This window comes from Callorhinchus milii, unplaced genomic scaffold (assembly GCF_018977255.1).
Source record: "Callorhinchus milii isolate IMCB2004 unplaced genomic scaffold, IMCB_Cmil_1.0 Scaffold4, whole genome shotgun sequence".
NCBI classification, from domain to species: domain Eukaryota; kingdom Metazoa; phylum Chordata; class Chondrichthyes; order Chimaeriformes; family Callorhinchidae; genus Callorhinchus; species Callorhinchus milii.
Genome location: NW_024704745.1, coordinates 49,863,946 through 49,886,403, shown reverse-complemented (window position 1 = coordinate 49,886,403; position 22,458 = coordinate 49,863,946). Strand labels below are relative to the sequence as shown.

At 40.6% G+C, this 22,458-nt stretch overlaps 1 protein-coding gene across 1 annotated transcript; it reads right to left on the bottom strand.

The window, feature by feature from the left end:
• Positions 1 to 423: 423 nt before the first annotated feature.
• On the bottom strand, positions 424 to 16,166 carry LOC103183663 (integral membrane protein 2B; the record flags this gene model as incomplete). Its single annotated transcript, XM_007901254.2, is given in 6 exon segments — positions 424 to 850; positions 2,671 to 2,821; positions 7,716 to 7,826; positions 8,311 to 8,526; positions 10,321 to 10,455; positions 16,080 to 16,166. Coding segments are annotated over 6 exon segments (786 nt in total). The 3' UTR covers positions 424 to 764.
• Between the last annotated feature and the right edge of the window lie 6,292 nt (positions 16,167 to 22,458).

Here is a 22,458-nt window from a genome sequence, read left to right as displayed (position 1 = left end):
GTTCTCAAACAAGTTGAATTGGAATAAGGGCATGATTTTACATTGCGCCCAAAATGAACAGTCCAAAAAACTAAATAGGTTAAATGATTTTATCGTGTTATTTCACCTTACATAGTTTTATACAAATCAGTACTTAAGTCAAGAACTTACTGGTTTATCCTATGCATTTCAATCATCTATCACCTCCCGCTCCTCTCCCTCTCCCCTCCTCTCCCGCCCCCCTGCTCTCCCGCCCCCCTCCTCTCCCGCCCCCCTCCTCTCCCGCCCCCCTCCTCTCCCGCCCCCCTCCTCTCCCGCCCCCCTCCTCTCCCGCCCCCCTCCTCTCCCGCCCCCCCTCCTCCCGCCCCCCTCCTCTCCGCCCCCCTCCTCCCCCTCTCGCTCCCCTCCCTCTCTTGCTCCCCCCATCCCCTTTCTCGCTCTCCCCCCCCCCCTTTCTCCCCCCTCCCTCCCACATCAGTAGACAAATTAATACAGCAAATACATTGGACAAAAAACAGGAAAAACCCAGGTTTCACCCCACGAAAGGGGAGAAAAAAGTTAATTAAATTCCAGTCCATTATACAGCCCACTAAAAATCTTCTATTGTTGCATTTAATCATAAACTAATCACTCTAAGTTCCTGCTTGCGTTTTGCATTGTTAAACTGAGAAGAAAAAATTAGTTGTACAAAATGAACCCCTTTTACAACACTTACAAAAATGATAACTGCATTGCACACCAGAAAAAGCAAAAAAGGTACATTTGTGAGCACAACACGTAGTTCATTATTCGCAGATAAGCGTTTCAACAGCAAAGTTGTTTGCAAAATGGATGATTTTGTTGCATTTCTTCACTGATCTCTTTTGGATTCCTAAAAGAAAAAAATAAAATATTAAAAATTAGTTGAAACAGGGGCATTTTAAAAAATAAAATAGAAAATTCCATTTTAAATTCCAAATCAAGGTTTGGAGAAACACGCTTTACATCCCAGTTGCTTTTGACAGCAGTGAATGGAATATTCTAACTGGCAAGATAATTATTTTAGTCAGTTTGTTAGGCCCCCTGGTGATATGATACAACATAATGGAGCTTGTTCTTTTGAATCCTAGCCAAAAATAATTAGATAAATCTTCCTTCACTTTCGGCAAACAAAGCTTTATTCATCTCAAATAAATAAAAAAAAAATCAGGAATCTGCAGCTCGTGCCTTCTCCCGCAACAGGCTCTGCAAACCGATCACCCCCATCCTTGCCCAACTTCACTGGCTCCCCATGCCTCAGAGAATCGAGTTCGAAATCCTCGTTTTCACTTTCAAGGCCCACCATAGTCTTGCTCCCTCCTACCTCTGTGACCTCTTAACCCCATATCAGTCGTCTGCTCCCTTCGCCCAGTGGACACCGGCCTGCTTGAGGTCCCACGGATTTCCCGTCCCATCATTGGCAGTCGGGCATTCAGCACCTCTGCCCCCGCAATCTGGAACTCTATCCCGCAGTCTCTCTGCTTCACTTACCGCCCTTAAGTCCCGTCTAAAGACCTTCCTGTTCGACCGTGCCTTCAGCCACCCACCTACTTACCCCCCTTGACTCCAACTCCCAGCTTGGGTCCAAGACCCGATTGTTCAGCTCCCCAATGTGAAGGGCGCTATACAAGTGTAATTTGTTGTTGATGCAATCGAATTTAAGGGTGTGTGGGTCTGCAGCAGAAAACAGTTGCTTAATGGCACACTCAAAAATCCACTAGAAATAGCTGGTGCGGAAAATAATCACACTATTACGTATTCTCCACACACTACTCAACCCATATTCCTGAACCATCTAAGAAGGCAGGTAACCAGACCTCACATTTTGATGCCAGCACCCATGCTCTTCTCACTAACACATGGTATAAAAAGGTACAAATGTACCCGAGTGTCAGCAAGGCCATGGAGGGCTTTGAAGCTGAGGACCAATTGTGAATTGTATCCTCTGTGTAATGGGAAGTCCAGAGAGTCAGGCGAGGATTGCTTTGATAGGATCATGGAGCCTGGTGTGGGAAAGGACAAGGCTGCAGTCTATGAAGGGAAGAGTTCGGGGAGGCTGACAAACAGGGAGTTTGCATAGTCAAACCTGGATGTTATGAATGCATGTATGAGAGTCTTGGCGACCTGAGGTATGTGACTGTGGCGGAGAAAGTTTAGAAGTGATTTGAACCAATGTTAACTAAAATTGCACAAAGTGTTCTCTAGTTTTTAAGATAGATACCTCGCATCATCAAAAGTATGGTACTTTACTCATTTCTGGAACTTGAATCGACAAACTTCCATTAGTTTGTACCACAGCAAGACCTTAACCTGCATTCTGCAACATGTTCATGCCTTTTATACTGAGTGGGAACAGGGAAGAGTACACACAATACCACCTCCACATTGACACCAAAACATAAGTAAGCTCTAATCACGTTTCCTTCACATCAATCTAAGGACCTAGGTCAACTGGTGTTGTGGAAAGAATGCTACTCTCGAAAAATGGAGAACCCTATTAAAAAGCTAACCTTTTATTTGACGTCCAACATTATACCTAACTGGGTAGTATTTGTTGCAGTTCCTTTAAGTGGAAGGATTATCATCCACCATCTGGATAGTCGCAAAATTTATAAAGCGAACACTGGTAATCAAAAAGACATTAGGTAAACAAATACTTAAGTTAACTCATACCATTACTGATGTTTCTGCGCTGAAGCCTGAAGGTCTCCTTACTACGGCAAAGACGAGAGATGAAGAAACCGAGTTGATTCACATCCTTAATACGGTCAGTAACCACCAGCTCTTCACGGACCAAGTAAGACTGGGGCAAGTAGGTGCCAGTCTGTTTAAAGTAAAAATTTTGAGACTTACTTGTACCATTGTGGAAAATAGTGCAGCAGATCTTTTAATCCCATTTCCCAACATTTTTTCCATATCCCTTGAGAAAGATGGGGGCGCGGGGGGGGCAGAGTGGCGCAGAGAGAGAGAAGAGAGTGGAAAAGTGGAAAAAGTGGCAGTGAAAAAGAGAGTGATGAAGAAAAAGGCAGAGAGCAAGGAAAAAAGTGGCAGAGTATGATACTATAGTGACAGTACACGCCCTGATGAAATAACATTTTAGTCAGCACTGTAACCAGTTTGTATATTGTGTAGTCAAACTATCCGCACTATTTGCTTATCCTCAAGGGTGTCCAAACCAAATAGTACAGACAATCGTCTCTCTTGTATATACAATTCGTCCTGCAATATGGTCCAAAACTCGCTACATCTGATCCAATACAGAAACGGAAAATCTGAGGCAACATATTCCATAGCCTTTTGTACATTAACTCAGGACAGTCTGCCAGTAATTTCATTAGTTTTGTAAAGTGATGAGTGGTCAGGCATCTAATAGGATTCGGTGATCTGAGCAGCTATATGATCAGTAAGTGGGGGGGTCATAAGGCAAGGAGAGGATGAGAGCAACAGTCAGAATACAAATAGTGATAAAGATAACATAAATACTACAGGAAAAGGTAATAGAAAGTTATCACAAAAGGTGTAACAAGTCAAAATGTGTGAGAAGAGCATCGTCGGGACGTATAGGCATGTTGGGGACAGGTACCCAAATAAGAGCTATGTATACAAATGCACGTAGCATAAGAAATAAAACAAGTGAGTTAGAAGCACAAATTCAGCTTAGAGGGTTTGATATAATATCCATCACAGAGACCTGGTTACAAGCTGGACAGGACTGGGAGCTAAATATTCCAAGCTATAAGATCTTCAGAAAAGACAGGAATATTGGGAAAAGTGGAGAAGCAATATTGATAAAATACACTATTAGCAGTGGAAAGGAAAGATTTCAGTAAGGGCAATCAGGTAGTGGAAACACTGTGGGAAGAATTAAGGAACAGCAAAGGAGGTAAGTAGTAGTCTACAGACCTCCAGAGAGTTGTGATGTAGTGGGGAAATGTATGAATACGGAGATCAGGGAAGCATGCAGCAAAAGCAATGTGGTTATAATGGGAGATTTTAATTTTCACATATACTGGGAGAAGCAGGACACCTCAGATAGTAAAGGCAACACATTTCTAGAATATATTTAGGATAGTTTTTTGGAACAATATGTTTTAGAACACGCCATACTGGATTTGGTGATGAGTAATGAGCCAGAACTAGTTAACAATCTGACAGTATAGGAACATTTTGCAAATAGTGATCATAATATGATTGAATTTGACATTGGATTTGAGAGGGAAAGTCCCAAACCAAGGTTTTAAACCTAAGTACGGCAAACTTCGATGGCATGAGAAATATATTGACTACACTAACTGGGCTGAACTGTTAGTGGGTAAACCTGCAGATGAACAATCTGAAGCGTTCAAAAAAAGTATTTGATACAATATAGAACAAGTACATAACCGTTAAATGCAAAAGCTTAAATCGTGTAGTTAAGAAACCATGGTGGACAAAAGAGGTTACAGACTGTATCAAGCTAAAAGAAAAGGCTTACTCAAATGCAAGAAAACGTGGGAATGCAGAGGACTGGGAGAACTACAAAAGAGATACAAAGAAAGTAATAAGAGGAGCAAAAAGGGAGTATGAAAAAAAAACTTGCAAGTGATATTAAAACCAATAGTAAAAGCTTTTATAAATATATTAGAGAATGGTCAAGGGGAACGTGGGTCCATTAAAGACAGATGTAGATGAGACTATAATGGAAAATAAAGAAATGGCTGACTTGTTAAATAAATACTTAGCTACTGTTTTTACAGTAGAGAATGAGGACAAAATAACAGCAGTTCAGGGGAACCTAAAAATAAGTCAAAGAGAAATGCTTAATAAAATTAAAAAGGTAATGGAAGAAATAACTCAAGATAGACAAATCTCCAGGACCTGATAGTTTCCACCCCAGGGTGTTGAAGGAAACAGGAGAGGAAATTGCAGATGCATTTGTCATAATTTTCCAAAGCTCACTAGATTCAGGAACTGTGCCTTTAAATTGGAAAATTGTGAAGGTGCATTTAAGAAGGGAGAAATCAGGAAACGACAGACCTGTCAGCTTAACATCAATTGTAGGGAAAATGCTGGAATCCATCATCAGGGACAGAGTGACTGAACACTTGGGACAGGTATAAGCTAGTCAGAGTCACATGGGTTTGTGAAGCATGGGTCGTGTCTGACTAATCTAGTTGAATTTTTTGAGGTCACTAAAATGGTGGGAAGAGAGTGTCTATGGATGTTGTTTATATGGACTTTCAGAAGGCATTTGATAAGGGTCCACACAAAAGATTATTAGCGAAAATGGAAGCGCATGGAGTCAGAGGTAACTTTGTGATGTGGCTTGGTAACTGGTTGGGAGGCAGGTAAAGAGGGTAGGGATAAAGGGAACATTCTCTGATTGGTGGGACGTGACAAGTGGTGCCCCTCAGGGCTCTGTACTGGGACCCCAGATATTTGACATACATAGAAATGACTTAGATGAAGGCCTAGAAAGTTTTATATCCAAGTTTGCAGACGATACTAAGCTAGGAGGCTCAGTAAGTTGTGTAGATGGAAGTAGGAAGTTACAAAGAGACTTATACACTTTATGTGTGTGGGCAAAGCTGTGGCAGACGGAGTTCAATGTAGGTGAGGTCTTCCACTATAGACTGAAAAAAGATGAGGCAGAATATTTTCTTAATGGGGAGAAATTAAGAACTGTGGAGAAGCAAAGAGATTTGGGTGTTCGTATCCACAAATCACTGAAAACTAGTTCCCGGGTGCAAAACGTAATCATAAAGGCAACTGGAATATTGGCCTTTATCTCAAGAGGCCTGGAATACAAAGGGGAAGAAATGATGCTTCAGCTGTATAGAGTTAGTCAAACCCCATCTGGAGTACTGCATTCAGTTTGGGGCACTGCACCTCAGGGAAGATATATTGGCCCTGGAGGGATGCAGTGCAGGTTCACCAGAATGTTACCAGGCCTAAAACAGTTAAGTTACGAGGAAAGGCCGAGTAAACTTGGATTGTATTCCCTTGAGTTCAGAAAGTTGAGGGGTGATTTGATTGAGGTATTTAAGATGATAAAGGGATTTGATTTCCTCTGGTGGGGGAATCCAAAACAAGAGGGCATAGGATTAGTTGAGATACAGATCAGCCATGATCTCATTAAATGCCAGAACAGGCTCAAAGGGCTGAACGGCCTCCTCCTGTTCCTATGTTTCCTATGTTCCTATCACTTATTGTTATGTAAAATTTATTAAGCTTACAGTGAGAGAATAGATTTCATTATAAACTTTGGTGCAAACAGAAAAGCTTACTGGAGCCAAGTTTATAAAAAATAACTCGATATTGCCCCCAAAAAACAAGCTATCCCATAAAGGAGTTTGTTGTTTTCATTTTGTGCTCTACACTATTTTGCTGGTTCTTAAATTATATGCAGCCTAATGTAAATAGTGCTCTTTAAGATGACAACTGCTGATACACATTATGCATGATTTTTCAAATGTCCTTAGTGTCTGATGTACACACAACCTCGTGTAGGATTACAGGGTATCGATTTGGTTACTCAACACTCGTGAAGATAAGTTTAATAACAGTGTTCTGGATTACCAAAATCCACTTATCAGAACTACTGCAACTCAAATGAAACACTAGCTACATTTATTGCATAGCCTTTATCTGCATTATCCACATTAGAAACAATAATGTTCCAAACATCAGGAATTGAGCTCTAGTTTTGAATTAGTAGCTATAAGACAAATTTAACCCAGTTTACTTGGTAAACTGCAATTCTAGGTGCATATTCTTTCAATTTCTGTTCTTTTTCCTTCCGGGCATAAAGACACCTATATCTGCATTGGTAAATGCAGGTAGGAATTTGGTTCCACAAGTAGCAGCCCTCAATATCTCACCCAATTATCTATTCTAACCCCTTTGAGTTATCTTTACTGAATAACCAGTTTTTCTTCTGCTCTCTTTAGTTCTCTCCCCTTTACCGTTTCCGTATTAGTTGAAAATCATCATTGTACCTGGAGGTTGAACACATGAGGAATCAAGGCAGAGTGAACTAATATGGTCCAATGGACTAACCAAGAATTAATGTACCATTTAATTTACTAAGATGAATTATTATCACCAATTACTACAACCATAGTTAGCGTTCCTCAATTTCCCCCCTCCCAGCAGGTGATTGGAAGCACAACAAGCTCTCGCTCCATTCCAAATTCAACTACTGTTGAAAGTGTCATTACTTTCAGCAGCAAAAATACAGGCACCAGCTATAAAAACAAGCCATCAGCTAGAAGGGATGCTTTTACTTATACCTCTCAATGCACCAGTATCAGGACAGTCACATATTGGGAATGCAGTGCTCTTTCTGTTCCTCCGCAAGCAACTCTGGTTAGAGGATGGTTCCATAGTGGCAGTCCTCATTATCTCACCACATGTCCACAGTAATGCACAGCAATCAATTTATCCTACCTTTTAATCAATGCCCACACATGTAGTTCATGGTTAATAATTTCAACTCCAGGCTAATTTTTACCCTCACTAGCATGAAATCAGAAGAGGAGCTAGGTTGTCACTGGCATAATCTCGACAGGTCCATGTCAACCCATGAATCTTCAGGTAATCAAGAATTTCAATAGTTTTGATTCATAGGAACATCACATCACAATTTTTCCATAGAATTACACAGAGATTTTTCACTTTAAAGACCATTTCTATTCATAGGTTAGATCTAAATATCGAGCAGATGTCTCAATACATACCTTGATGTTGATCAGTATTTCAAATAGGTTGCGTGGTGGCATGACAATAGATGTATTTAATGGAATGACATAACATTTGTTCAAACTGAGATCAAGGTAAGCTGTCAGAAGCTGGAACAGAAAAAAACATTTTAGTAGTTTTTGGTATTTTGCCTACACATTTGCAATGTCAAAACAAAACCTCCTGCTCAGAAATTTGAATAATTGATGCAATGAAATTAAGCTAAACAAGTGGTAGGATACCTGAGATCCTTTGTTTATTTGGATTTCATCCTGTGCAAATAAAAATGTAACTACAACCTGCACTATATTATATTTAGTTAGCACCCTTCACATCGCGTGTCCTCTGAGCGCTTCACAAAGTTGAACATCAAGCATGGGAGGAGGAGGCAGTCCAAATGGACTAGCTTTTGTGGTTACAAATTTATATAGTAAGTTGCAGATGGCCTCTTAAGGATTTTCAATAATGTAATACTGGCTCATTTCTAGGTAGGAACTCAAAAGGTTTGTTACGACAAAATGAATCACTACCAAGATAAAGCACAACTGAAAGCAGAATAAAATAAGATGCCAGAGTAAATCTGTGACTACATACCCTTTGGAAATCATGAACAATATTAGCTGGATCACTGTCACCAAACTCTGGTACAGGAACATTGATGAGCTCAACTTCTTCATTTCGCAGAATCTGAAAGTTCGCATTTATTGTGTGGTACTGAGGGGCTTGAGTAACACTATCAATCTCCGGAACAAGGAACCTGTAGTCTTCAGTATCACGGTATGTGAGGCCACAGAAGAAAACGTCACCTTCCTGGGAATGTTAATATAGGAAAATTAAGCTGAGTAACATTTCCAGAGGTGTATTAAAAGATTTTTGTTAAATAATCTAAAAGTAGAGAAGTGCTCAATTAAAAAGTAAGCATTCAAAACTTGTCAAAGTTTCAATTCCTCCTCCTTTCTATTCCTCCCCCACATTACCTTTACAGGCTGTAGTCAGCACAATCCTCTGGGGCACGCAAGACATGTCCACACTTGTTGACCACAATTTACATAGCTTTCAAATTCTCTGGAAAGGGAGAGTGGAAATCCGTGCTAGCAAGTGAAGAAATCTTGGTTTACGGCAAACTCTCAACGTAACTTAGAAACACTCCACGAGTAATTTGATTAAATCACAAATATTTACTGGTAAAAAGAAACAGGCACAGCATATTCCATCTGGCACATTGAAAAATCAATCTACCAGCTGCTTCAAGCCTTTTCCCGGCTACATGCAGGATGGCGTTCTTAATTAAATAAAACGTGATGGTAAAAGCAGATTCACCCCACCGAAACATTGAGCTTCAAGACAGACAAACTCATGGTAGATCAAAGCTGTAAGTATGCAAAGCATTGCAACACAAACACTCCACACAGTTCAGCAGAGAGCAAGCACTAGATGGCTCTGCTAGAAGTATTGATGAACTGACAATGCAGCTGATGTTTCAGGGCACCTGTGAATGTAACAAGTTAGAACTGCTGCTACAACAAAATTACATGTGTAAAGCGCCTCTCACATCAGGAGGATGTCCCAAGGCGCTGAACAGTCAGGGATCAGGACCCGAGCTTGAGGGGCAGGGTTGGCATAAGGAAGAGCAGAGAGGTAGGAGGGCAGCTGAAGGCATGGTCGAAAAGAAGGGTCTTGAGGCTTGCCTTGAAAGAGGCAAAGGGAGGGAGCAAGGTGAAAGGATTGTGGGATGGAGTTCCAAGGGCTAAACTACTTGGATTCTGTGGATTTTTCCATATTTATTTTCTGGCATCTCTTTACTTCTCTTTTTCACCCCCCTCCCCCCACTCACTATACCTCTTCCTTCTTTACCATCTCCACATTTCCTTATTTAAAACCTTTTGATACTAGGCCTTTTGTTAGCGGTTATCATCCATGACTTGCTCACTTCACTTATTTTAGTGTAGGTTTGCTGACCATACTAATTCACACCAGCCGTGTGTAGTAGTATCAGACTAAAGGTTAGAATTAATATTTATTCCACTTACACCCCCTTGTTCAGTGGATTCACAAGAAATATCAATTGACTGATTTCCAATGCCTTCCCAAAAGGACAAAATCCCAACAAACTCTTCGATTTCTTGTTGTTCAATTTTGATTTAAAATCTTTTTTTTAAAAAAATTCCTGCTACCAGCTTGAATGGTTTAATCACAAAATTGGTCCATGAAAATCAGATGGGTTGCAACCCTGGGAGGCACTTCTATTATATGTGACATTAATAGATATGTGATGCTTAATATACATGCACGGATTAAAGGGGACAATAAGCTTTACAAACATTAACAAAACTCCAATAGTTTTATTACTTTAACTCTAGTAAATTAGCAACAGTGGATTGCTTTCCACAATGGAATTTCATTAAAACTGCTTGTCTACAGGTTAAAATATACAGCATATTGAAGAAGACGGATGAATTTAAGTGTTGGACTGGAAGGAAATAGCAGAAATTCAACTTTATTGATGTAAAGCATTTTCTTCAACATAATCCGTTATGTTTCATATTTTTCAGTTTAAAAGTCCTGGCACTGAATCAATTTAAAACCAATTTTGCATTTGCTTACCTGCAGAATGAAGTATCTGTAGAGATATGCACCACCAACCACCACACCAGACAGCATGAGTGCAAGTCCAAGGCACATGCACCAGCACCAGACTCTTGATTGACGTCTAAGTGGAACAATTACATCCTCTGGATCCTGCACACATTTTTTTTTTAAAAATCACAGAACTTCATTAGAAACCACAGCATTGCATGTGGAGTGCTTTAGGCTATTGGTTAGAGCACTCGCCTTGTAAGCAAGGACCTGGTTTTGATTCCTGGGCAACAACAACAAAATTACATTTGTATAGCGCCGTTCACGTCAGGAGGACGTGTCGAACCCAGGATGTAGTCGCTATAACTAGGATTAAACGAACACTCACAAACAGAGTTAGTTCAGAAATATTATTTATTTAATACTTGCAGCAAGGAGAGGGAAAGCGAGAGGCAATACAATAGCACGTCTCTCAGCAGAGTCAGTACTCTCCCTCTACCAATGGGGCAGTCCCATTAGTTTATATACATGATTATTTGCGATCACCTCATGCTTAACTCGTGTCTCAAACAATTCTTGCTGTTGATTGACAAGCAACATTCAATCATCACAAGCTTGATTATACATTTGCAGGCAGTACAAGGACACTGGTTCTGCTCTAATTATCTAGACTGTTGCTTAAAAACAACTCTAGTCTTATCATTGTCGAGACACTCTGTACTTCACGTGATTTAGTCCCTTTACATTCCCACAGACGTCCCAAGGCACTGAAAAGGGCAAAACTTTAGGCTTGTTTCCTTACTCCACACGCCTCTGTTTACCTAGTGGTAAATAGTAGCCCGGTCGTAAGTCGATTGGTGGATCGCTTTTCTGGGGGGAATAATCCCTTCAACAAAAAATAAAATTTGGTCACGTAATCCACAACTGGACAATGCTGTGCGCAATTGGCTGCCACATTTCACCCACAAAATATACAGTCAATTCACTTTACAGTACATTCTGTGAAGTGCTTTGAGACGTCTCAAAGACCTGATAAGGCACTTTGTCAAATGCAAGAATTATTGTTATTAAAACTTAATATTGCAATCAAGAGATGTCAAGAGCATTTTTCCCAGTGTCCTGGCCAACAACCCCAAGATAAAAAAAAAATCACTTCACGGCTCTTTGTGGAACTGTGTCTGTGTGCAAATTGACTGCTGTGTTCATCTACAAATATGTATTCAATCTTTCTAAATCAATGAGAGCATATTTGCTGCATCTTGTTTCAGTTTCCTATGAATTGTGAACATATGTCCTCTAATAAAGAGTTCCAGAACATGACTTCAACTGGTTAAAATGAACTTGCATTATAGCACCTTCTAAATTGAAACTGCTTAAAGCCCTTTACGACAAATGATCAGTGTAATGACTTTTTGTTAGCATTGTGATGTTTATTGTAGTTCTCAATTTCAATGTCAGTGAGGTAGAACTGTATTGGCTAACAATACTGATACTTAAAACAGAGTTGCCTGAAATGTGGCATTCGTGGACAGTCAGCCTCGGCCATTATCTATCCAGTTTTCATGCACTTTCCTCCAAATTTTCATATGACCCAATTGTGATTCAATGTCAAATGCTATAACAGTTTTTCAATCCAACGCATTTCTTCAATTAATACTACAATGTAAGTCTGAGGTGACTCACTCATTTAGATATAAGCTAATAAACCCACAGTAGTTTTCAACCATGTTATAATGCAAATCAACCATACAACTTCACCATTTCTTCCTAAACTTTAGACATGTTACTAAGCCTTTTAATGCCAGATTACCCACTGCATCAAGCAAAATTTCTAAATTTTCTTCTCAAGATAGTGGATAAATTGTTGAAGAAGACATGAGCTTGACAGTGAATGTAAGAAAAATATTGCAGCAGCGTGTGTGAAAATGCATCACTGTCAAGGCCAAATTAATCATTACCCAATGTGCATATATGTGCACTATCAGCAAGGGTCCCTGGAAAAACATCAGGAATGCTGACCAATTTTATTTACTCTAATTCTATAAAGACACCCAAGTTGATTGCCGTGTCCAACACAGAGATCAGAAAACCTAAGAGACAAGGGATTGAACTCAGAAGCTTCTCAGTCTGTATAACTCAGTTGCTGAGCCATTGTAAATTTGATCTTAAAACCAATTATCCAAAATATAGTAGCAAACTTTGTGCAAGTTGGTGCAATTTTTCATCACCTACTGGACATTTCCAGTCAATGTGATGCCATTATGAGTAAACCAGCCACTACATTAAATCAAGATCATTTTGAAAGTCACTTTAAGTCAAAACACATTTTTTTGCTGGTCGTGTGACATTCTGCATAAACTGCAATCTGGGCACTCCATCTTCAAAAATCAGTCTGAGTGAAACCTCCATGATTCAGAAGAGTATTATGCACGAAGGACTCTGAGAATTCAAGCTTTGAGTTTAAAGGGATAAATCAAATTTCAATTTACTCGAGTCTAACTTTCTGCAGTGTTGTTGCATTGCCCATTTTATAACAAATTTTATAATAAAATGCTACACAGATTAATTATTTTAAAAAACAAAAATCTCCACAACAAATACCATCTTTCCTGGGTTATTCTGGTGAACACAAATAAATTCAAGGCAATGGCTCAAGAATTGTTTGTTTGCTCGGGTATTCCTCTTTGCATGTTTACCAGCTAATATCGAGATCAGCAACTCAAACACAACCAGTTTGAGCTTGAAAGATCGGTATCTACCACAGCACATTTTAACTCTTGTTTTGTTAACAACCAGCAACAGAAATGAAGAACAGAAACTGAGGAGACATGGTTCTGCACTTTACAATACTGATAGACTGAGGGAAGAAATTTCAGACACTATAGCTAACCCAATTCTAATAACAATAGAATAGCTAAGCTAATTCAGCATCTCCCTTCAGTTAATTTGGGAAATACGAATTTTCAGGACTCAAAAGTTTTCACCAAGAACTTTGTGCTGGCATACCCATTTGTTGGGTGAAAACGGTTTGCTTATAACAACAGCTTGCACTTATATAGCGCCTTCCACGAAGGGCAGCCTCTCAGAGCTCTTAACAGTGGTGGAGCCTGACTCCGAGCTTGGTGGTGGTGGTGGGGGGGGGGGGAGTGGTCCCTATTACATAAGGTAGCTTATGTAATTTAATTCCTTATACTTATCCATAGTAATTCATCTACCACTTTAGAACGTTTAAAGTACAAGATTTCAACAGTATAGACTTTCTGGTTGATTTGCATATCAGTAAGATGTTGAGTAAGACATTCTTTTTCCCAGACATACCGTAAAATACTACAGATTAATTCTTTTAAAAAACAAAAATCTCCATAACAAATACCATCTTTCCTGGGTTATTCTGGTGAACACAAATAAATTCAAGGCAATGGCTCAAGAATTGTTTGTTTGCTCGGGTATTCCTCTTTGCATGTTTACCAGCTATCATCGAGATCAGCAACTCAAACACAACCAGTTTGAGCTTGAAAGATCGGTATCTACCACAGCACATTTTAACTCTTGTTATGTTAACAACCAGCAACAGAAATGAAGAACAGAAACTGAGGAGACATGGTTCTGCACTTTACAAAACTGATAAACTGAGGGAAGAAATTTCAGACACTATAGCTAACCTCACTAACTCTGAAAAGATTGGATAAGTGTAAGATCAATCAACCTATTCAATGGCTTTTCTAAGGCTATTATAAGGTACCTAAAATAGCTTTACATGACTAACCAAGACGATTGTCATTTTAAATCCAATATTACACCTCACTGTAAAATGTTCACACCATTTCAGAATATACTACTTCTCCATTACTGGATGTGGTATGAACATTGAGGCTCATTTGCGAATAACCATATATGCAGAATTTAAGCAGAATCAGTCTTATTGACAATATAGGCATGAGAAGGCATGTGGAGTCCTGTAGCTCAGTGGTTAGAGCACTCGCTTTGCAAGTGAGAGACCTGAGTTCAATTCCAGGCAGGGCGAAACCTTGGGCAAGTTTCCTTACTCCACACAGAGCCTAATAATAATCCCTCCAAAACCCAAAAACAATAATAAATTGGTCATTTTCAATTACGACTGTTTGTGGGACATTGCTGTGCGCAATTGGCTGCCGCGTTCGCCCACAAATATACAGTCAATTCACTTTACAGTGTGTTCTGTGAAGCGCTTTGGGACGTCCTCCCGACGTGAAAAGCGCTATATCAAATGCAAGGATTATTATTATTTTATTTAGAAGTCATACTGAAAGAGAAATAAAAAATCTTCAAAGTGGAATAATAAAAAAGTGCATGATCTGAAAAGGGGGAAGGAGGTGGTAAGCGGAGGGATTGAGGAAGTTCCAAAGCTTTGGCTGCCAATGCCCCATTTTGATATTTTAATAATACCCCGATTGTTACATTTTGCAGTTTTAGATAATACAACTGTACATTAAATACAAGCTAAATCCAGCTGACACGCACTTGTGATGAGCACCATTAAAAACGGTCTGTACACAGGTTCTCACAGAACTCCTCATGTCACTTCAGGTAACCAAATGCCTCTTTTTCATTACAAGTTTGTGCCTGCCTCCACATGCAACATGTAGTAAAGAGTCCAAATTTCCCTAGGTTCTTTTGTGGTGCCTGATTTCCTCTTTGGGCTCAGTTACTTCACTATTAGTCAACTGGCGACAAAAACAGTCAAAGGTCTCTTGCGTGTTTTTACACAATTACGTCATGTGTGTTATGGTAATTATACAGCTATATAAATATGCACCACTGCCATGAAGTAAACAACAATCTGGGGATTGTTGGCCAGCATGCGAGTAGAAACTCCCTTCGCCAGTAGTGCCCATGGGATTTTTAACATCCACCTGAACAGGCAGACCCGGGACCTTGGTTTCACATCTCATCCGAAGGGCGGCACCTCCAACATTGCAGCACACCCCCAGCTCTGCATTGGAGTGTCAGGATAGACTGCTCAAAGTCCCGATGTCTTCTGGCTCAGAGGTGAAAACACTTTAAAGTTTGGACTTGTAGTGACCCCATTCAAAGTAACAGACCCTCCCCCCCCCCCACCCCGAGCAATCACTCGCCCTTTCCAAGAATCGTTAGCAGAACAAAACAAACATTTCCTCTTAACGAACCGCATACAAAACTGAAACTGAACGATCTTCTTGGCAGCCTTTGCGCTGAACAAGTTACGAAATGTTTTGGTAGGAAATACCCTACTGCCTCCGCCCTGGCTCCGAAAATATAATGGAGAACTTGATGACTTGAAGAGTTTTTTTTAAAAAAAATAATAACCACATAAATAAAAGAAATATTTCGACCACGAAATATACCGTCAATTCACTTTACAGTGTATTCTGTGAAGCGCTTTGAGACGCCTCAACGACGTGCTGAGGCTCTGTATCAAACGCAAGGTTTATTATTATTATTATTATTAAATAAAAGAAACGAGCGACGATCAGACAGTTGCTGGGACCACGTCAGCCATTTTACAGCTGCACCGACTGAGGCCGGGCCACGGGCTGGTCGTGTGAAGGCAGACCCCGGCTCGGGGGGGCGGAGGAGGCCCAGGCCCGGGGCCGCGGACACGCGAGGCCTGTGCACCAGCTCCAGAGCCCCACCTCCGGCTCCAGCAACACGGGCAACAACCCGGGGTTCAGCCCCCGGGGAGTGGGGGAGGAAGACGAGCAGCAGCAGCAGCAGCAGCAGCGCGGCCCTCTGAGCCGCTCCCCGGCTCTCTCCCCACACACACACACCTTGTCGGTGATGATGAGCGCTTCGCTGTTCTCGTCTTTCTTCGGCTCTTTCTGCCCCAGGGCTGAGTTGAAGGACACTTTGACCATCTTCAGTCCGAGTCCGAGTCCAGGGCAGAACCAAAAGCACCAGCAGCAGCTCCCAACCAGCAACCGATCCCAGAGCCGACTGACGCACTTCACAAACAACCCCCACACACTGCCCCCCAGCCCCGCCCCCCCGCCCCAGCCCCGCCCCCCCCGCCCCAGCCCCGCCCCCCGCCCGCCAGCGCCACCCCTCGGCAGCCTCCCGAACTACAACCATTCACATCAGACAGACCTGGGGGGTTGGGGACTGAAGATCCCATTTGGTCCATCTATAATAATAATAATAATAATAATAATAATCCTTGCATTTGATATAGCGCTTTTCACGTCGGGAGGACGTCCCAAAGCGCTTCACAGAACACACTGTAAAGTGAATTGACTGTATATTTGTGGGCGAACGCGGCAGCCAATTGCGCACAGCAATGTCCCACAAACAGTCGTAGATTAAAAATGACCAATTTATTATTGATTTTGGAGGGATTATTATTAGGCTCTGTGTGGAGTAAGGAAACTTGCCCAAGGTTTCGCCCTGACCTGCCTGGAATTGAACTCAGGTCTCTCACTTGCAAAGCGAGTGCTCTAACCACTGAGCTACAGGACTCCATCTACTGCTGTAATGGCAATAATCCTCTGTGCATCTGAACCTCTCAAAGCACTTCACGTGGTTTACATTAACAATAGTCCTTACATTTGATACAGCGCCTTTCACCTCCAGAGGTCACTTCAAAGTGCTTTTTCACAGGATTTACTGGAAAGCGCCTTGACTGCTGTGTTTTGTGGGTGAACACGGCAACCAATTTGCACACAGCAACATCCCACAAACAGCCAAAGTCAGCCATGGAATCTTTGTAAGACGTTACTGGTGTAAATCAGTTGCTGTGATTGTTTCCATAGTAACAATGTAATTCTGTAAAGTCATTTCCTTTTTATGGAAAAGTGCTAAATAAGCGCAATTTGCTTTTGTTGCTGAGGAACTTTTGGTATATATCTTCTTCTATACTAATATACTGTCTGTGTGTCTGTCTGCCAAGAATGCAGTAACCAATCGGCGTAGACATGATTGATACCTCATTGGAAAGGTCTTGCATTGGGGTGCGTCATGGGCATATTTTTTTCTGGGATCTCCTATCATTGAAGAGCTATATTAAAACAGGCTTTAATTAAGTCCCCAAAAAAGTACATATGGTATTCCCCAACAAAGAGGCGACAAAGGTCACACATCCTTCTAGAGAGAGATACATCTATACTAATGAAGACGAAATGTCTGTTTGTGTGTCTGTCTAACTGATTGACCTAGAGACATGATTTATACCTCATCGGAAAGGTCTTGCATGGGGGAGTGACATGGGCATTTTGTTTTCCTATCGTGACCTAAACAAGCTCGTCACACATGAATGGACTCCCAACAAGGAGGTCTCCCAACACGAGTCTTCCAAACAAGGAGTCCTCCCAACAGGAATCCTCCCACAGGAGTTCTCCCAAAAGGATATGCGTGTAAATATGTGAACAAGGGATGCTAACAGATTAACAACACATTTTCTTAATCATAAGGGATAGAGATGCCTAAAAAGCGAAAATCAAGCCTTTCAAGGACAAATAAAAATGCCAGACGAAAGAGAGAAGGCTGATTAAATGAAACTGGTTATAAGTACAGCGAGTTATGTATAACCAAAATGACATAGAAAATGGTTGTTCGTGGAAAGTAAAGACCACTGAGGGTAAACCGCTTGACTCCACACCTGGGCCTGAAATAACTCATGTTCTTAGGGCTTAAGACCATTATCGTAATACTTAAGATTGTACAGAATTTTGGTAAACAGTTGTAAATTCAGGCCAATTTTTGGCCGTATCAGAAGAGATTCCTTAACCACCACCCTGCCACCAATAGCACAGTGGTATAGTCCAAGGGAAACTTCAGACAAAATGCTGTGCTGGTGTCAAATACAACATTTAAGTGCAACATGATAATCAAATTAACTTGTTTTATTCTTCTGTTGACCCAAAATCTACCTTCAGATTGCCACAGCTCACTTTTCCCCTACCTGAAAATACCAAGATGACACCGAGGCACTGAATCAGCATGAAGAGAGCAATCTCAGGAAGGTGTGGCAAATAGTGTTAAGTATTGATGAGTAAGAAATTAGTGATGTTTCACAACTTTATAATTTTCACAAAGAACCCATTATAAAACGTCAGAAATGTCATCAAATTGTTTTATGCTCAATGCTTTACCTGCCAGAAGAGGCCAATGACCTTGATACAAAGGAGGGCAGCAATGCCCTTGAATAGAAGATGTCTAGAAGTGATTCCAGAGTATTTCCTATTGAGGGACAGGAGAACAGCACAACTTTAGAAAGATCCTCCTCAGGACCATCCCGTAAAACACTGTACAAGATAGAACATTTTCTCCAAGACACTGCAGAATAATAATTATTGATAATGATAATAATCTTTGCATTTGCCTTTCAGTTCAGGAGGACGTCCCAACGCAATTCACAGGATTTACTGTGAAGTGGAGTGACACTGTATTTGTGGGCGAACACAGCAGCCAATTTGCAAGAGGCAAGAGTGCTACCATTCTATGGCAAAATACATACCCAGAGCTTGCAGAAAAATAGGGAGTGCCCTGAAACCTCATGAGGTTCAAGACCGGTTACACCCAAACAAACGACTGCAATATTTTGCACTGTATTAGCTGGATGTGGTTGACAGAGTAGATTGGTTATCTAATTAATCTGTACATTGCATTAATCAGAAACAAGCAACACCTTCTTTATTGCTCATGCACTATGGTACAGTAGACAGAGGCACAAAAGGATCTGTAAAGGTCAATAGGGATTGTACTGGTTGTTTTTGCACTATACCCAGAAGCTGATAGAAAGGGAAGGTTATTCAAATTCTACACAATTCTGAAGTTGATTTGCAGTGTTTTGAAAAGGTAGAAGCCAAATATATTTCCAAAACAAAGTGCGGAAAACACCCAGTAATCATTTTATGCCATTAAAGGCTTCCACATAGTGCTGGAGTTGACTTTTCACATGTGAAGATATGGGACCACCAGACAGATTGCTAGTTTCTTATAATGTTGAAATGTCTCAAAGAATATTATGGTAATTAATAAGTGTAGTAACTATTTCTGAAAGTGATGAATTAGCCATTTTATATGTAAGGTTAAACAAAAAGCCTTTTATGTTAATGGCCAATTTATCTGGATGTTTGGTGCCCAAGACATCTGGAGAAACTCCCTTCTTTTTTCCAAATAGCATCAATGGATCTTTAATATCCACCTGAATGGGCAGACAGGACATTAATTTAATGCCGCTTGGAAAGGATGGCACCTCTGATAATATATGCTTATTCAGTGTTGCCCTGGAGTATCAGCCTACATTATAAGCTCAAGTACCAATGGCTACAGTTATTGGTCTCTACCATTTTTATAGCTACCAGTAATACTATACTGTGGAAGTAACTGATGAGACTGTAATTCACTGTCCAATTAAACAGACTGATCAGGCAGAACTCATTCCTTGATCTTAAAGGATCTTATTTTGCAATGCATTGTAGCGAGAGCTAAGTCATCGGAGACCAATAAACTCTGCTGCCAGTGCACTTCATCCTCCTCATGATTTCTACTTCTATGAATTGAAATGCGATCACTCTGCTTTAATAATAATAATATAAATAATCCTTGCATTTGATATCACGCCATTGAGACTTTGAGAATATACTGTAAAGTGTATTGACCGTGTACTTTGTGGGTGAAACAAGGCAGCCAATTGCACACAGCTGTGTCCCAAAAACAGTCGCGGATTGAGTGATCAAATTATTTTGGGGGGGGATTATTACTTGCCTACTGTTTTGCCCTGCCTGGGAATCGAACCCTGGTCCTCTCGCTTGTGAGGCGAGCACTCTAACCACCAAGCAACAGGACTCCAAACAAGATAGACACGTAACATGCACATGTGAGTCGGAGAGTCGGCAGGGAGGGAGGGACAGACGGATAGCACGTACACGCTTGAGTGCAAGTTAGAGAGAGACTCCAAGAGAAGTCTGAGCCACACTGAAATCAGAATATATCAGAACTGGTTTGACTAGTTTGAACTTGTTCCACCAGCTGCACCGATTTAACACTGGATATTTGTCACAAAACTAATCCATCTGGATCCATCGATGTTTCGATATCCTGATTCACCTTACCTGAAATGTATGCAATATGAGTTCAAAGGAATTAGCTGACATACTCCAATTGTAACACCCTTGAGCACGACAATCATTTATTGTAGAAATTACTGCTTCTTAACTTCTCAAATTGCAGTTAAATTATGAAATTCACTGTTTAAATGTTTTATAACATTCTGCACATTGTGGTGAGCAGAACTCCTTTCTCAACGCACTAGCTGCTGATAAAAAATTTAATCAGCAGTGCCAGTAGCTTTTTTCTTTGCCAGCTGGGTACCTGGCACACGTTGAAACACGTCACATACTTAGGAGTATTCAAAACAGACTGACACTCTGTTTGACAAGTTTCCCACTTCTTGTCCAGCTAGGGCATCTGTAAAGCACTTTCAAATATTTCGATGATGATGTTTGTGTCTTCTTTTCTCTGCCTCTCTAACTGCATTTGTGTGTGTCTTTCTATTTTTAGAACACTGTAACTATTGTTTGGGTGTGTGGTTTACTCGGTTTACTGTACACATTGCATCAGTGTTGATGGTGTGTGTCTTTTTTCTCCTCTCTCAAACTGCATTTGTTTGTGTCTATGTCTCTTGCCCTCTAATTATTGTACACACACTCACTCACACATTCTTTCTGTATTGTTTGTGTATGTGTTTCTCTCTAATCTCAAAGTTACCTATATGAAATTTCTCCATGTCATGCAGGTGATTCAGTCCAGCTCAGACAAATTGTAAACGGGTTGGCATTAGGCGCGTATACACAGCTAAAACTTCTTGCCCACATCACAGCTCCACTTTACTTCGACACATCTGAGACTCGATGAATGAGCCAATAAACGGATAGTCAGCATTCTACCGTAATAAGAAAACCTATTTTCATTTAAACTCTGACCCTTTGCTTTAGAAGTGGATACAGTAATACTGAAAAGAGGTTAGATTGTTACTTCATAAGTGATTGGTCAGTCTCTGAATTACTGTGAACAAATCAGTGCCATAACAGGGGTGAACAAATGTGGAGTCCTGCAGCTCAGTGGTTAGAGCACTCGCCTTGCAAGTGAGATACCTGGGTTCAATTCCAGGCAGGGCAAAACCTTGGGCAAGTTTCCTTACTCCACACGCCTAATAATGATCCCTCCAAAACAAAACAATAATAAATTGGTCATTTTCAATCCACGACTGGTTGTGGGACACTGCTGTGCACAATTGGTTGCTGCATTTTGCCCACAAGTGTATGGTTAATTCAGTTTACAGTCTATTCTGTGAAGCACTTTGAGACGTCTAGAAGACATAAAAAGCGCTATATCAAATGCAAGGATTATTATTATTATTATAAACCGTGCTGTTTTAAAAAATGGACAAAGAGGTCTTTTTTGGTTTTGAAAGTGAAAAGCACATGTTCAGTGAAAAACTCTTTGAAAATTGGCAGGGATAGACTCACAAGTTGAATAGAGAAATTCTGTTTTAAAAAGTTTTTTTGTTAAAACCCATTTGAATTCTTCTGAACCCTCATCACTTCCTGCTCAAACCCAGCCTGGTTCTCGATCATTCAGCAAAGTCCAGGCACCCAAACCTGCTCAGACTTGATCTAGTCTTTCGCTCCCAATGCCTGGTCCCGAGCCTTGGATCTATCACCTAATTCTCAGATCTTGCTCTGACTCATTTCCAGCTTGCAGTGAGTCTTGGCGAAGTTAAATAATGTTTTCTTCATAAAACTTCCTGCATCTTATCTAATTACAGATTTTATTGCTGTACAAGCAGGAAGGAATCTATCTTATGAACTGTTGTTAAGGGAATTGGGCTTGCTCCCTTTGGAAAAGAAAGTTTGATGTGACCTCAAAGAAGTTTTCAAGTTGATATCCAACTATAGATACATTACAAAATGACAATACAAAATTATATTTTATAGTGCCTTTCACGTCGGGAGGACGTCCCAAGGCAGTGGATACAGGAAGCAGAGGCGTAAACACAATATGCTGAAAATATCTGCGCTTCTGCTGTTTGTAAATTGTTTGATGTTCAGGTGCCCAAACTATAGCCCATAGACTGCATATGGTTCACATGCTGAATCACAAGTAAACATTTAAAATTCCCTTAAAAATATAGTAGAATGCCGACTAACT